A 17301-nucleotide genomic window follows, 5' to 3' on the forward strand; every position below is an offset into this window, starting at 1 on the left:
GCTAAGAAAAATATTGATGGGTATTTTCATTCCTATGAGTATGATCTCTGGTCAAATGTAAGAAATACTCTATAGTAGCCAGGGGAAAAGATGTGATGATGAATCTCAGTAGCAACGATCTTCAAAATTTTTTAATTCATTAGGTTAAGCTAGATATTTTTTATAGGTTTCAAAGAAGCTGTATGTCAGTTGTGGAATCTGCTGGTTCATCAATACATAAAAGCATGGCTGATTAAGTTAATTAAATTAAATATTTGTTTAACTATAGCTACTTTAGTGAAACCTTTTCTGTAAGCTTAGTATGAAAGTAATTGGAAATATGGTCTTTTTCATTTCTAATAGCAAGAACTTAGTCATCTTCTTGCAATAAAATGTGATGGAGCTGAATTTTAAAAGGCTTGTGACAGAATAGAAATATCACATTAAATATAGATAACCATCTGGGGTAGAGAAGAAAAATAGATGGTTTGCAACTAAGAATAATTATGCTTTTATATATTCTGAGTTTCTGAATGTGTAGAGTTCCCAATGAATAGGTAATCCGATATAAAGAATTTGATATCTATTTATTTCAATGAAACACTTAGTGCCTCCATCTTGACAGAAACTGAACTAATGGCATTTCTGGAAAAGTGTATTAGCATGTTCAAGGCAATTTCAGTATGCACAAAAGCGTAAGACTTCCAACTTCCTTTTTAAAAAAGCAGATAAGTGAGGACTGAACTTGTTTAGAAGGTTTAAAATGAGTATCACTTTGGAAGGGAAAGCAGAAAAATACATTTATTTATTTATTTCAAATATTTTTAAGGCTGGCCCTCCCATAATCTGTGGCCCTGGGTAGCATACGAAAACAAAAATGGAAAGAAAATAAGCACAATACAAAAACAAATCACAAAATTAGAAACTTGACTTTGGACCATTCTCTCCAGCCAAATTCACCTCACAGGGTTGTTGTGAGGAGTATTATGTTCACTACCTTAGTTACTTATAAAGTAGTAAATGTGTGATAAAAAAAATCTAATAAATAAGCAGCACACAATTTATGAAAATACACATGACAAAATAGGCTCATTTGCCATCCTGGGTCAGTTCATGCAAGAAAATCCAGATGTTTATGGCTTTTAAATGGTCTTCCAGACAGTCCACGTACAGCACATTATAGAAATCCAACTGAGATTTGATTTAAGATATGAATGATTATGAGAAGGGCCACCCAGACCAGAAAAAGATGTAATTGACACAAGCACAAAGTTGTGCAAAGACCCTTCTGAGGATAGCTACAGGCCTGTGATGGCACAGTGTTAGAATGCGGTATTGCAGGCTAACTGCCCACACACACCCTGGAGTTCGATCCTCACAGGGCTCGAGGTTGATTCAGCCTTCTATCCTTCTGAGGTTGGTAAAATGAAGGCCCAGATTGTTTTTTGGGAGGTGGGTGGGTGGCAAATGCTGACATTGTAAACTGCTGAGAGTGCTGTAAAGCACTGTGGAGCGGTATGTAAGTCTAAGTGCTGTTGGCTATAGCTGCCACTAGCTTAATGTGTTGATACTTCCAAGAAGGACTTCCAGGTTACAAAACCAGCTCTCATTACCATAACCCTCAGGCTATGTACATGAAATATACATGCATATATACAGATATACATATATCTACACACACACACACACATGCACACACACACACACACTCTAATATATGTGTGCCAGGCCCACAGTTAACCTGGCCAGCCTATAGTGGCCATGAACTCACATGTTGCTTCCAATTTCACACCTAGGAAAGGCACATTGAAGACTTGCAAGAACATAATCCTGGTCTGATGGGATGGGGTTGGGTTTTTATAAATAGCTCTAATTTTAAGATGTATTAATTATTATTATTATGGGCATAATGGTTTAATCGCTTTTAATTTTTGTATTCGGTTTTTACTATGTATTGCCCTGTTCACCGCCCTGAGTCCCTCGGGAGAAGGGCGGTATACAAATTAAATTATTAAATTAAATTAAATAATCCTAGGAAATTCCACTGCCAGCCCACCCACAACATCCATTAGCTCAGATAGGGAAACAGAGTGGTAAAGTAATAACTGATTAGAGCCCAGAAGATGTTTTGAACGGGGCATGTTGCTTTGAGCCATTCACAAGTTACTTCTGTCTCATGATCATTTTTTTCCTGAAACTCCCAAGCAGAGCTCTATTTATGAATACAAAAATGAGTAAATAATTTGCTTTCCTTTTTTATTTATCTTTGTTTAGCCTGCTGTGTCCTTTCTGTACAGTACTAATATGTTAACTGCTGTACATATGATTGTAATTTATTTATCACTGTTCATATGATTAACACTTAGAAGGGAGAACTGGAAAAGAATATTAAAGGCACATAAATGCCCATTTGCTTCTAGTGTCTTGTGGAAGAATTTCATTCCTTCTTTCAAAGCCCTGGGCTCTTATCTTGCTGTTTTGTAATGCAGGAAGATAGCAGAAGAAGTAAAGGCATGCAAACCTCGTATCCCCCCTGCCTCTGTCTCTGAAGGCTACATGCTGCTGTCAGGTGAGATAATAACAAATCCAAAATTCCTTAACTAGGCTCTCTTAAATTATATCTTAGAATTCTTTGTGGTTGCTTTATTTTTCCCTCAAGACACCTACAAGACATTGGAAACCCTCATATAATACGTGTTAGGTCAAACTATTAGGTGAAGAGGATTTTTATTTTACAGCCTTTCAATCTACTTCCAAAAGCTCTTAGGGGGAATCTTCATTTTGTTGTACTTATTGGACACGAGGATGACAGAGCTTAGATGGCTGACCTAGTTTATAATAGCATTATAAAATGGCTGCTAGTGGTAAAGGGGACACACCAGCTCCCTGTGAGTAAGCCACAGCATCAGACAATGAGTGCCTGCAGACTTAGTGCTTGCTAAGCATAAAGACTCCTGTGAAGAAATGGAGGATGGAGAAAGTATTCAGGACACAAAGAAAAGTTTACAGAGAAATCACCTGCTGGAATACTCTTTATCAGACCTGTATGAACAAACACCTCAGCCTTCTGGGCTGCCTGGCCAGGATTCAGCTCATTGCCTAGGCAGAGAAGAGGGTTGGTTCCTTGTGCAGCAAAGCCTTACTCATCCCAAAGATGCTTTTTCACAAAGCAACTGGACTGTTTTTCTTTGAAGACTTTTCACTTCTCATCCAAGAAGCTTCTTTAGCTCTGACTGGATGGTGGGGAATGGAAGCATTTATATTCCTTGCAGGCAGCTGGTCATTTGCATTCTTTTAGAGAGTTATTGATGATACCTGGAGGCTTATCTATGTGGTCAGGGTCACCTGAGTAGGAAAAATGAGTGTGGAGTCTTCTTGGAACTGTTGAAAGGACTGTGTTATAGACTGGAGGTGGATAATGTCGTATCCCTCCCTCTCTGTTGTGAGAGGGCTGTCCAGTTTTAACATAGATGGCCTCTTTGACCCTCTTTCAAAATGTGGACTTTGCTGTCTTCTAAAGCAGAGCTTTTCAACCAGTGGTACGGGCACCACCTGTGGTATATTGGCACCTGGCAGGTGGTATGCGACCATCCTAGAAAAGTGGTAGCGGGGGAAGGGAATGAGCTGAATCGGTGGCAGCACCGCACAAGCCTGAGTGAGAGATGGCTGGAGCTGCAGGGCTGTCAGGGCTCAGTGGAAGCGCCAGGATCAGCACTTCTTCAGGGCTGTCAGGGCTGAGTGGAAGCGCCAGACTCCAGCTGGAGCTCGGCGCTGATCCCGTTGCTTCTGCTGAGCCCAGAAGAAGTGCCCATCAGTTGGAAAGCAGCACTGATCCTGGTGTTTCTGCTGAGCCCAGAAGAAGCGCCCATCAGCTGGAATGTTGCAGCATCCCCAAGGTCTTGTGATTTACATTCAGATGCTTGGCAACTGATTCATATTTATGATGGTCACATTATCCCAGGGCCATGTGAAGTGACCAAAACCTGCTGCAACCACCCAGCAAGGGGGGGGGATAAAAACCAAACATCTCCCCACCCCACCCCCGCTGCCAATCCTCAACAGAAATGCTTACAACAATGAAAACCTCGGACAGGAGGAAGAGCGCCACCAGGTGGGCAGGCAGGTGTCTTGCTTGCCTGTGGCTTGGGGGGCATTGTAACTTCGAACAGTCACTAAGTGAACTGTTGTAAGTCGAGGACTACCTGTACCTCATCACTTTTTTTCTTTTTTTTTTTGGCCATCAAGTTTTTGACACCTTGCTAGGCGACTGGTGGTACTCGGATGTTGCCATATCCTAAAAGTGGTACAATGGTGAAAAGGTTGAAAAGCCCTGTTCTAAAGAGTGTCCTTTGTCTTTTGAATCCAGATGGACGGCTGAATCTGGTCCTGATGGGTTTGTTCTCCTATGTTGTGCCATGCGTTTATGAAGTGGTTGTTTTGTTTCCCCAAAGTATGGATCTGCACATGGCTCATTGCATTGTACTGCATATACCACGTTGCTCAGTTTGCTTCTGGGTGTTTTATCCATAGACAAAGCCTTAGTCAGAGGGAAGGAAGGGGCCAGAGACTACAGGTAGTCCTCGACATACAGCCATTTGTTTAGTGACCATTCAAAGTTACATTGGTACTGAAAAAAGTGACTTATGACCGTTTTCACACTGTTGCGGCATCCCCATGGTCACGTGATCAGAATTCAGATGCTTGGCAACTGGCATGTATTTCTGACAGTTGCAGTGTCCTGGGGTTATGTGATCACCTTTTGCTACCTTCTGAAAAGGAAAATCAATGGGGAAGCCAGATTCCCCTATCCATATTATTAACTTAATGACTGCAATGATTCACTTAACTACTGTGGCAAGAAAGGTCATAAAATGGGACAGATCTCACTTAAAAACTTTCTTGCTGAGCAAAAGAAATTTCGAGCTCAATTGTGGGTGTAAGTTGACCACCTGTACTAAAGTGAGGAGTTGCAAATATGCTGACAGCTGAGGCTGGAAGGGATGCACATGTGTGTTCAAGAGAACAAGCCTCAAATTACTTCAGCCACACCCATTTACTTCCTTATTTAGATATTTTTTACTTTGGGAGCTATTTTTATTTTTTGTTTGGACTGTAAAATTTGTTTTGTTGGCAACCCTTGTCCCTGGATGCTTAAGAGACGGAAGAATAAAGAATAAACTTCAGCAGGTTTTCTATCAGCAGGTCCACTGTTTGGTTTCTGTTGTTACTCACAGAACCTCCTCACCTCTCTGTCTGCAGTGCCACTCCGCTAAATTGTTAAGGCTGTTGTCCACTTCTGGTGGCAATTCCTTTAATGGAACCGTATCGTTGCCTTTTACATGACTGAATTCCTGGAAATAAGATTCCCATAAACAGTGTGGCCTTTGTTTTCTAGATAGAACTGATGCTATCAAAAAGTGTATAATTGTTATGACTGAGGTAATACAGTATCTTTTTTTTTGCCATTTGAACGTGTGCCTTATTGAACCAGAAATTGAACTCTTGATTCTAGTGCTACTTACACACACACTAAAAGAAGTATGTTCTTTCATGACTCAAAAAACCAAAAACCCACCCTCTTTCTGCACCCTGGGATTTGGGAGCCTTCATTCATTCAGGATCCTTGTTAAGACAGAAGTACTAAGAGCTGCCCTTAAGATCTACAGACAAAGAAATTCTTCCACCATTGATTAAATGCTTAGGTGATCATTTTAGCAGTCTAATTTTGCATGTGCTCACAATGATGGCTTTTAACACATTAACTTCCTTTGGTTTCCTTTTCAAGCATTCGGTAGGACTTATCAGAATTTTGCTATTTTAGCATCAATGGGAAATGCCACATTGGCTTAAATTCCACTTGATGCTAATTTTAAACTGTTTTCCTGTGTTCTTGGGGTCTGTGGGAAAAAAAGCATAATTAAATGTATGATAGTGGACAAAGATTGGATTTATCTATTCACTTGCTAACTTTTAAGAAAGAAATAGTGTCCCCTTTCCCCTCTTGATGTGATATTTATTTGCAGATGCTTGTTTCTCTCATTTGAGATTCCTGCATTGAGCATTTTTCTATAGTTTTCAAAGATCAGCTGTGAAGAAGATGCTGCAATGCATTTTTCTCTAATGGCAGAGAGGTGTCTGCCATGTATTTTCTGCCACTGGGCCTGATTTATGCTGCTGTTCTTGTGCCTTGATCAGCTCTACTTCAACGTACACGATTGGGATTAACTTATATTTTGGGCTGCCCAATAAAAAAGTGGACACGTTTAGGGTAAAAATGATTCTTTCTTATAGTATTTCTGTAAAGAGCCAGTTTGGTGTAATGATTAAGGCATCAGGCTAGAACAGGAGATTCTGAGTTCTAGTCCTGCTTAAGGCATAGCTGAGTGACCTTGAGCCAGTCACACATTCTCAGCTATAGGAAGGAGGGAATGGCAACCCACTTCTGAAAAACCTTGCTGAGGAAACTGCAGGAACCAGGCCAAGCACTTCCTAAGAATCAACATTGACTCGAACAACAACCCATTTGTGTAAGGACGAACCTGAATGGCTAGGATCTCATTCTTTTTTGCCATTTCCTTGTTCATTCATCCATTTGTTGTAAATCTGCTATATACACAATGTGCTGCAAAAATATTCTATCTAAATCAGGTATGTTTTTATGCAGCTGCTGTTTTTTTAATTCTGTTTTACTTGCCACATTATATTGTTTCAAGGAGAGTTAAAGGTCGTTTCTTCTGGTCAGACCACATGGATCAGTAAGAAAGTTCTGTTAAATGCACATATTTAAATAAGGATACCGTATCTTTTCATATAAGGATATCTTTTCTCATCTTTCCATGAGAAAATTGTATATTCCGGTTTTTCAGAGAAGTATTCTTTTCCCCCTTGTATGTATGTATGTATGTTTATATAAAGTTTATTTTCCAGGTCTGGAGCCCTTCAGGATTGGAAAATACACTAACTTTGTTAACATTGGTGAACGTTGCAATGTTGCAGGATCAAGGAGATTTGCCAAACTTATAATGGCAGGCAAATATGAAGTAGGTCTAACTTTTTTAAGCTTCAGGACTGGTACTAAAGTTTTGTATAGGTCTACTGTTTAAGAATTTGGATGCATAGTTTCTACTAAATACATTATATAAATATAGCTTTTTTGGCTTTTGTTTTAGTGTGAAACACAATCTTGAGCACTTCTTTTGTAAAAGTGAGAGGTTCAAGCAGTTCTGAGTAATGTGATGATGGCAGCCTCTAAAATATTTTACAGAATAAATGTAAATAAACTCTGACACATTTTATAGACTACAAAAGTGGAAACTGTGATTGGGAAGACAGACATAATAAAAGCAGCTTGGTAAAAAATGCAGAAACAAATGCCATCAAAGTAAATAAAAAGAAAAGGGGGGAATGAATAGAATTAGATGCATTTCATTTAGAATGATGTCTTTTTTCCTTTAACATAGGACGCCTTGAGTGTAGCTAAGGCCCAAGTTGAGATGGGAGCTCAAATCCTGGATATCAACATGGATGATGGAATGTTAGATGGTCCAAGTGCTATGGCCAGATTCTGCAAATATATTGCTTCGGAACCTGACATTGCCAAGGTTATATATTAAACTTGATAGTCTTTTAATAGGTCAGCTTTCCTGAGTCTGGTGTTGTCTACATGTCTTGGGACTACACAGTATCTCAATACCTCAGCAGGTTGCCTGACTGAAAAAATGGTAACAGGAAGTGTTAAAACCAGAAGAAATGCATTAGAAAGATTATTACAATTTTTGTGGTGTTTGGAGAACATACTTCTGACCTGGACTGCTATAGTGTTGGAAGCTTACATAAGTGCCAAGTTTTTGGGCTACTAATTTATTGTCCCCTTGCCTATCTAGATAGTTATGGTGTGGTTAAAGCCTTTGTGGTGTCCTTCTCAAATAGTGTTGAGTTTTCATTTCAGAGGAAAGTGCTGGCCTTGAGTCTTTTACTCTCATAAGAATGTCTCTGGCTTTTGAAGTCAATTCTTTATTCCTGAATTTCAAAATCCATAAATAATACTAAATATCCCAGATATCAAACGAGCACTGTGTATATAATATTGCCCATCTTCAGAGCAGACATTACTTGGCACCAGTCTGCATGGATCTGAATAGCAGTGCCTGACTTCATGTAAGACAGCTTTAATGTTTTTATCCAGAAAAAGTATCTTGATTTAACAAAGAAGCATTTGGTTGACTCATGAACAGCTGAAATGCTATAAAAGGGGTAAGACACTGGTGTTTTATTCCTGCTGAGGATTAAATTTATTTTTAATTATTAACTTTTGAATGCTTTGAGGGTCATAGCCAGTAATGTGACATTGCCAGAGCAGGAAGGTCAGAAATGGAGGCACGGTGGTTAAAGTGCAGTATTGCAGGCTAACTCTACCCACAGTCTAGAGTTCAATCCTGACAGGGCTCAAGGGTGATTCAGCCTTTCATCCTTCAGAGAACCCAGATTGTTGGGGGCAATATATAAATAATGCTTCTACATTGTGAACTGCCCAGAGAGTGCTGTAGAGTGCTATGGGGTGGTATATAAGCCTAAATGCTGCTATTGCTATTGCTATTTAGGAAGTTTATGGAGTGAAATTGTTACATTAAGTCCTGCTGCAGCATCTAGTATTCTTAACCCCTGTCCTAGCAGCAGGCAAAGTTTTTTTTAAAGAATTATTGCAGTTTTTAAGGGATGAAATTTGGTCTCTGCAAGTTTTAAAAGTACCAAGTTCAGCTTTCAGATTGCCCTAGATGCCCAAAATTCGCTCCCTTATTTTTCAGGCAGCCTTGTGTCCTAGTGTTCTCACTGTCACTTCTGAGAGCACAGCTTGTGGGGAGAGGGCAGAAGGGAAACTGTCACCTAAAAGGGTTTTTCTTTTGATCTTCATTCTGAAGTGAGGTCACTAAGCCTTTGGAACTTGGCAGGAAACCCCTCTGCTTAAGAGTTTTTTGTTCAGCTGTAATTTTTGTGCATCAGTCTGAATGTCAGCCCTGGATAAATATTGCTGTTAGGTCAAAGAATCTTTTCCAAATGATGTCACGATCTGAAGAAAGTTTTCTGGAGGAATCTTTTGAAAGAAAGAAATTAGTCTAGCCTATGTGATAAATATAATAACGTAGACAATTTGCTTTCTTAAATTGCAAGACCTTTTCTCTCTGCCTTGGATGTGCATCCACACAATTCAGACTTAGCTATTTATTGGTTTTGAAGATCATTGTTATTTTTTAATGTTGGTCCTCTTTTTTTATCCTCAGGTGCCCCTTTGCATTGATTCCTCAAACTTCTCTGTAATAGAAGCTGGATTGAAGTGTTCGCAAGGCAAATGCATAGTGAACAGCATCAGTCTGAAAGAAGGTGAAGAGGATTTCCTAAGAAAAGCAAGAAAAATTAGGAGATATGGAGCAGCGGTGGTGGTTATGGCCTTTGATGAAGTGGGGCAGGTTGGTGACACTTTCCTAACCCACTAGAAATTGCCCAAAAGGGCATAGGAACGTTTGTCCTATCTGTGTTCCTGTGAAGAGGTAACTTAAACAAAGTAAAGGTACTCATTGCTTAATGACGGTTCAAAGCTATGTCAGCCTTAGAAAAAGTACTTTGCAACCCATACTCACATTTATGACCATCACCCCCCCCCATGGTCACGTGATTGCGATTTGTGCATTTGGCAACTGGCTCACATTTACAACTGGTTGCGATGTCCTGCAATCGTGTGGTTGTGATTTGCAACAGTTTTGCTAGTTTGTGGCAAGAAACTCCACTGGGGAAGCCGGATACTCTTAATGACCAGATGATTCGCTTAAGCATGCGTTTTATTTAATGACTACTGTAAAATTGGTTATAAACTTGGGTCTGGTCACATAGTGACTTGGCTTATGACCATAAAGATTTATGACTGAAATTCTGGTCCCAATTGTGGTCATAATTTGAGGACTACCTGTAGGTCAAAAAATGAGTTTGGGCAGTTAAATTGCAATGCTGAAATATTCACTGAACTAGTTAGCATCTGAACCTATCACAAATAAAATAAAACATGAACTTACAAAGCATCATCGCAAAACTGATAACAAAAACAAAACAAAACACAGCATCACCATAGAATATAGAACATAGAATAATAGAGTTGGAAGGGACCTTGGAGGTCTTCTAGTCCAACCCCCCTAGTTGAGCAGGAGGACCTATAACATTTCAGATAAATGGTTGTCCAGTCTCTTTTTTGAAAGCCTCCGGTGATGGAGCACCCAAAACTTCTGAGGGCAAGCTGTTCTCACCATTTGGAAATTTCTCCTTAGTTCTAGGTTGATTTTCTCCTTGGCTAGTTTCCATCCATTGTTTCTTGTTACAAAGCATTATTTATTTGTTAATCTTATTTTGGCTCAGATTTGTAAATATGGCATTCCCAGCCATTTCCCTATGAGGTCATAATCTGTTCACTTATATGCATTCCTTCAGCAAACAGCTTTCCTTTGAGCAAACGAACGGAGTTTAAATCACATTAATAATATGCAACATGAACTGTGTGTAGAGGAGTTTCCAATAACATCTTCAATTAATTGTTAATAGCAAAGTTAACTTCTCTATGGCTAACTTTGGACAGAAACATGATACCACAGAAAAAAACTAACTACTGTTCTTTCACATGTTTGATATTTCTTTTCAGGCCACAGAAACAAAAGACAAAATTTCAGTCTGCACCAGAGCCTATGGCCTCCTTGTGAACAAAATTGGCTTTAATCCGTGTGATATAATTTTTGATCCCAACATTTTGACTATAGGTACTGGAATGGAGGAACATAATTTGTATGCAGTTAACTATATCGATGCAACTAAAACAATAAAAGTGAGTCTAGGAAGTTAGGGACTGGGATTTGGGTTCTTTTTTCTTTTTTAAACTGATTTACTGATCTTATTTTAAACATTTGTCTACTGGTCTTTATAAGTAGTTGAGTAAGGTAAATGCAGTGGCTTAAATGGAACTGTACAACTTTTTATGTTGTACAATTTTGTCAGCTTTACTTCCAGTAGCAGCATTATTATAAATTATATAGTTGCTTAAAAATAACTCGGACCATTAACTGAATTGTATGTATACTTAGAGTAATTAAATGGAGCAATATTTGCCAAAAATTGACAGTTTGGCCAAAAGGTCTTTGACAACATCATGAAAGTTACTTCATTCAATTAGTACAAGTTCCATTACTGTCTGTGATTCTATTTTGGGTTTGTATGGTAAACAGGATATTTTTGAGATTTTATTTTTGCATATGTGTGTGATAAATTACCATAGATATATGATAAAAACATTTCCTATTTATGTCTGTATTATTTGAGGTTACAGCTCAACCATTTTCTAAAGTTAATAAAAAGGTAAAAGAAATAATAACATTATATCTCTGTATCTCTACATTTATATATTCCCCTTCAAACCAGAGAGGCCAATATTATAGAAATGAGATATGACTTTCTCCAGGATTATGGTTCCGAAGCTTTAGAAATGAATTTTAACATCTTGCCCATATGTAGATTGTAACACAATGAATCTCCTTGTGTGAAAAGAATATCTTATGTTGCACGACTTCTTAGTATACATAATGCATATGCTTCCCATTGTCTTCTATCATGTTTTAGGTAGATTGATAGCAACCAATGAATTAATCTTCTCTATTGAAGGTGTGCAATGGTTAAGATACAACTTTCCTTGGGATGGGATTCAACCACAGTTCTCTGGTGTCCAATTGTAATATTCATTTCTTTGGGCTGCTCAGATTCATACAGAAACACCTGGTACCAGTAAGATAGTTTTGGGGTAAGAAATTATTTACCTCCTAAAGAAACCGAGTAAGAAATTAGTGGAGTAATCTGTAGATTCCTCAGCTCTAGTTCTGAAGAGCGTATAAACTTTTTCACAACAGAATGAAAATAGTCAAAAAGAGAAGGAAGTAAAAACAAAATTCCAGTGATTTTTTTATTTTTTATGTTCATAGAAAGATATATAAGACAAACCTCTTTGAATATAGGATAGGCTGGGTCTTGAGATGAACATTTTTCTGGACAGATTTTCTTTGTTATTTGTCATATTTCCCCCCCCCTCACAATAACGTAAATGGCAGTCAGATAATGTTGTGTGTATTGCTCTTTTGTACTGTTACTCCAGTGACCTGACAATGCTAACCACACTTAGTATCTATTCTTTCTTTGTAACATTTCCTTATCTTGCTGGGACTTCCCTTGTTAGGAAAATTTGCCTGGAGCCAGAATAAGTGGAGGCCTTTCCAATTTGTCTTTCTCCTTCCGAGGAATGGATGCTATTCGAGAAGCAATGCATGGCGTTTTTCTTTTCCATGCAATTAAGGTAATCTGATGGTTTTGGCAAAATAATTTGTGATCAAAAAATACTGTTATAGAAGAAGCTATAAAATCCATTGGCTTTTCCCCCCCTTTTGTTTGTTCTCAGCATGGAATGGACATGGGGATTGTGAATGCAGGAAATCTTCCAGTATATGACGATATCCAAAAGGAACTTTTACAGTTGTGCGAAGATTTGATTTGGAATAAAGACCCAGATGCAACAGAAAAGCTTCTGCATTACGCTCAGGTAATATTTTGCCTAAATTATTTTTAATACACATGACTTAACTTTTAAACATGGATGCTTGAAAGCCTGAATAATTGCTTTGTGAATTATTCTTAAGTGACCTGGTTTGTTTACTTGGATGTAACCACAAATGTCCCTTTGCTTTTCCCTCTTCCTTAAAGCACCTTGTATCAAATCATGCTGGGCTTGGGTGATTCTGGGAAAAAATATTGGCCTTTTTTGTCTTTCCCAAAGAAAAAAAAAGTAGAATTGTAGTTTACGTAAATACATAGATAAGCATCACAAGAAACATATTTTTGCTTCAGAGTTTGAATTAAAACATAGTGGCATTTACTTAAGTAGAATTAGTATGAATTAGAACATACTGGCATAATTTACTTAATTATTAAAACAACAAAGGAAAAATAAGAGAAAATATAAAATGTAACAAATAACCCGGGACAATTATAGTTAATAACAAAAGATGGTGTTCGTTATAAATGTGCAGTGGAAGGTGACTGGGATAGTATTGCAGAGCAGAGTAGAAAGGAGTGGGTTGTTCTATTAAGCTGATGGGCACGTTCCAGTTCAGATCAGTGTTTGATTCAATAGCGATTCATTACGTGATACAACATAAAACGATCACCAAGAGGGACTGTACTAAAGCCAAGTTAAGTTATTAGATTTTTAAAATAAAGTGTTGCTAGACTGGCTGGGGATACATTTAAATTATATTACCAGAAATAAAAATCCAAAGCTCCATTTTTTTTGGCATTTTTATTTCTATTGAGGGAATATTTATGTTTTCCTGTCATACCTCTTTTAGAAGCAAAAGCTTTCTGGAATCAATCAGCAGCCGTTAGTGTTCGGATGTGTAGAGTATCTTAGGCATATGCCATGATTATGTAAGACCAGAGAGCACATGAAAAAGGGTAGGTCAGAATTTCATTAGACATGAATTTTCTGGACACTGATCAGTTTGATAATGCTTGTAGTCCAGAACGCTCCAGCATACACATTTCACCCACTGTCCTATGCAAGTATGTGTTTATCTGTATTCAAGTGTGAGATATGACAGATTGTGCCATATCATCAGACACCCATGCTAACCCTAAAGATCTAATGCAGCTCTGCATTGATCAGCAAGAAGCTTCTTCTTTTTTTAAAAAAAAAACATATTTTATTATTTTATTTTATTTTTATTTTTTAATCCCATTTATATCCCGCCCTTCTCCGAAGACTCAGGGCGGCTTACAATCTAAGAAGCACAAATCAATGTGCTTAGCAATAGCCTTCATTCTATGTATATGCCTGCTTATTAGGGCTTTCGGGGGGCCCCCAAGCGGCATTTTACAAAGTCAGCTTATTGCCCCCAACAATCTGGGTCCTCATTTTACCTACCTCAGAAGGATGGAAGGCTGAGTCAACCTTGAGCCTGGTGGGACTCGAACCTGCACTAATTGCAGGCAGCTGGTGTTACTTAAGGAGGCATTAGCCCACTGTTCCACCAACGCTATTTACAATAACATTCTTTAATGCTTAGTAAACAGCGTGTTGTCCGGGCTCATAAGTTTAAAAAACAATAAATAATAATTAATTTCTACAGTTCCATAATCAATGTATTAATTAATGATATATTTCTTTGATCTTCTCTTCATCCAATAAATAGTATTCTCCTTTTGTCAAGATTAAGCAAATATTATTCTTAAAATTCAATACATATAAAGTTACGTAAATATGAACCTTTTTCTTGTGTTGATACAAATAACAGTAATATCAGCATATAGCATCTTTTCTTACCAGTTTATATTTCAATTCTGTTTATAAAAGTCATCTTGTTAGGTCACTATATGTCCTGTTTTCAAGATTTTTATTTAAGCTTAATTTCCCCTCTGTATTCAAACCATTCTTATCAGTCATAATTTTCTCAAAGTTAATAACCTTTAAATATGCAACCTTTTCATTCATGTACACCATCCCAATTTTTTTACATTTCATATATTATAGAAATTACTATACTACTTATATATCTTATCTCTTGCTGTGAGACCCCTTTATATCCATAATTTATCTATTCTTTTAACCGTATTCAAACAGGTGCTTGATCATATAGTACTCCATCTGGTAAGTTGCATCAAATCTCTCAGATCTGATTCTAGCCTTCTTTTGCCAGGTAGCTTTCCAAGTTAGCGTGTTCGACTTACCCAGGGGTTTTTCCTGTATTTTTGTAAATGATGTTGGGAATAGAAAAAACAAGTTAGATAAGACATGTATTTCTCTTTCTCCCAAAGTTTAATGATTGTCCTGGTTGCTCTACAGTCCATTTTACCCAATCTGTTTTCTTGTCCTCAGATTTATTTTGTAGTCTTAAGGGATAAGTTGTTTTGTTAAGTTCCATCATTAAGTTTCTATTCTCAGTTCTGTATTTTATTTATTTATTTTATTTTAATCCCATTTATATCCCGCCCTTCTCCATTTATCTGTTTTATCCAAAAGCACTAACCAGCACAACTGTGAACAGCGTGCTTGAAACTGGGTGAGAAATTCGATCTTCCTTTTCTATTCTACAATTAATTTCCTGGAAAAGATACCCAAGAAGCAAAATACCTCCAAAAGGGAAAGGGGGGGGATTTCCGCCCCACCCTTATACTAACGGAAGCGGTGAATTAATCTTTTTATGGAGGATCAAAATATATGGAAGTGAAATAAATGTAAAACCTGAAATTTAAAACTTAAATCTGGCTAAATCTAAAATTGTTTGAATGGTTAAGACTCTCATTTTAAAGATAATTTGTTTTGGAAATTAAAAAAGAAATAGTTGTTGACACCTAGTGGAGGATGAAGACTATGACAGCTATGACTTTAATATAAACCAGCCAGTCCAAACAACAAAATGGTATGTAGTTCTTATCTTTATATATAGTTTTTTATAATCTAATGGATTTCCAAAGCACCACCGAGGGCAACATTTTATGACAGTTCTTCTGTTCAGGGGTCTTACAATTTATCTGCCAGCAAAAGTTGCAGTCCAGAATGTTTGACTATCCAGTGAAGTTCCCCCCTAGAAAATTAGCAAACAGTCAGAGTTTTTCTTTTTCTGCAGACAATTCTTGAGCTTAAAGATCACAATTTACTAAATATTTATAATCCCAGAAAGTCAGCAGTTTTTAAAACAAATATAGTTCTTAGTTTGTAGTAGATGGCCCAGTATGTTTTCTTTCCTTGTTCCCAATTGTTTTCTGTTTGGCTAAAGGTCACTAATGCTTAAGGGAACAGATTATTCTTTGTTTCTGGGTGTCTTGCCAATTTCTGAGTAAGTGTTGCTGTTGTTCTATAATCCTCCATTAGATGTCAGTAGTTAGTTATTCATTTTCCAACTTTTCAAACAAAGATTTTTTAATAATTTCATCAAAAATCTTTCAGATGAAAGATTTTAATTTTCAGATTTATCCAGAGGGTAATATTGTTAATTTCATTTCAGTATATTTCTTTCCCCTGTAAAAATTAAATTGCTGCTTCCATTTATGGAAGGGTAGGGTATAGTCCTCTCGCTTCTCACTTTTGGAGGATTTCTTGCTTTGGGGATCTTTTCCAGGGAATCAATTGCAAAATAGAAGAGAGAAGATCAATATTCTCACCCAGTTCTAAGCACGCTGTTCACCGTTGTTCTGGTTCATGCTTTTGGACTTCGGCTGCTGGTAGCTTGGGCTAGACACTGATGTGCAGCTAGCCTTTCTCTTGTCGGGTTGGAGGTCTTCCCCCGTATCAAACGGATTGACTACCATTGTTCTGCAATCATCAGGGTGCCCCTCTTTCGTCACCTCTCTGGGGTGAATTTCAACCCATTTAGGGTCCCCTGGCAGGGCAAAACCAGCCATGGGGTGCGGAGCTCTGCAATCTCTTGGCCACGTTGCTACGAGGCAGAACTGGAAGTTTGCAAGAAGCTTCTATGCAGCTAAATATAAGAAGTTGCCTCAACATGGCCTTGATTTTGGGGGGAGGGGGTTTCTTGATCATATAATGCTGAGATAAAGAATCTTTCCACCCTGCCCTTTGCTTATTTTCCCCCCAGTATTTCGGAGGCTAGAGGATCATAATAAAGACATAAAATAAAGGAAGTGGCTAAATATATTGTATATTCAGTCAAAAATCCTATTGGAGCTGAGGTGACATACTGAATGTTCTGTTTATACAAAACTATGCAGTTATCTAAGTGGTATAATATAATTCTGGCAAATAAAACATATAGTTTGGGTCTTCATGTCAACTATACAAAGTAGACTAGAACAGGAAACCTGACTCCTTAGAAAGCCTAGAACAGTACTTTATTGAGCCTCTATAGTTACATAGTCACTTCTGAATAATATCTGGTTTCCCAGGAGTTGCTCTTATAGTAGCTCTTGCCTGTTTCTCTGACTCTATGCTTCATTTTAATAGAGATGTAGACAGAATCTAAAATTTTGAATCAACAAAGAATCTGAAGAAGGCTATCTCTCTTGGACCCAGCATCCTATTAATATTATGTCTCTTTAATGGCCTAAAACAGCAATTCTCAAAGTATGGTCTGGAACTTCTGGGGGTCCCCAATGTCCTTTCATGGGACTCCTGAAGTCAAATAAATATTTTAAAATCTCTCAGTTTTAATTTCTAATGCAATAAATATCAATAGATATAACCAGGCCTTTTTTTCTCATAGAACGATCAGAACGGCGTTCCGGCACCTTTTT

General features: G+C 37.7%; 1 protein-coding gene across 1 annotated transcript in view; it reads left to right on the forward strand.

Moving 5' to 3' along the window:
- The window catches only part of MTR (5-methyltetrahydrofolate-homocysteine methyltransferase), an 89053-nt gene that overhangs the window by 25214 nt on the left and 46538 nt on the right, over positions 1-17301 (forward strand). The window contains exons 12-18 of the mRNA XM_083349907.1: positions 2469-2548; positions 6907-7019; positions 7440-7580; positions 9258-9443; positions 10661-10840; positions 12236-12352; positions 12455-12595. Coding sequence (XP_083206033.1) covers positions 2469-2548; positions 6907-7019; positions 7440-7580; positions 9258-9443; positions 10661-10840; positions 12236-12352; positions 12455-12595 — 958 coding nt within the window. The remainder of the gene's footprint in view (positions 1-2468; positions 2549-6906; positions 7020-7439; positions 7581-9257; positions 9444-10660; positions 10841-12235; positions 12353-12454; positions 12596-17301) is intronic.

This window comes from Vipera ursinii (genome assembly GCF_947247035.1).
Source record: "Vipera ursinii genome assembly, chromosome: 1".
Lineage (NCBI taxonomy): Eukaryota > Metazoa > Chordata > Lepidosauria > Squamata > Viperidae > Vipera > Vipera ursinii.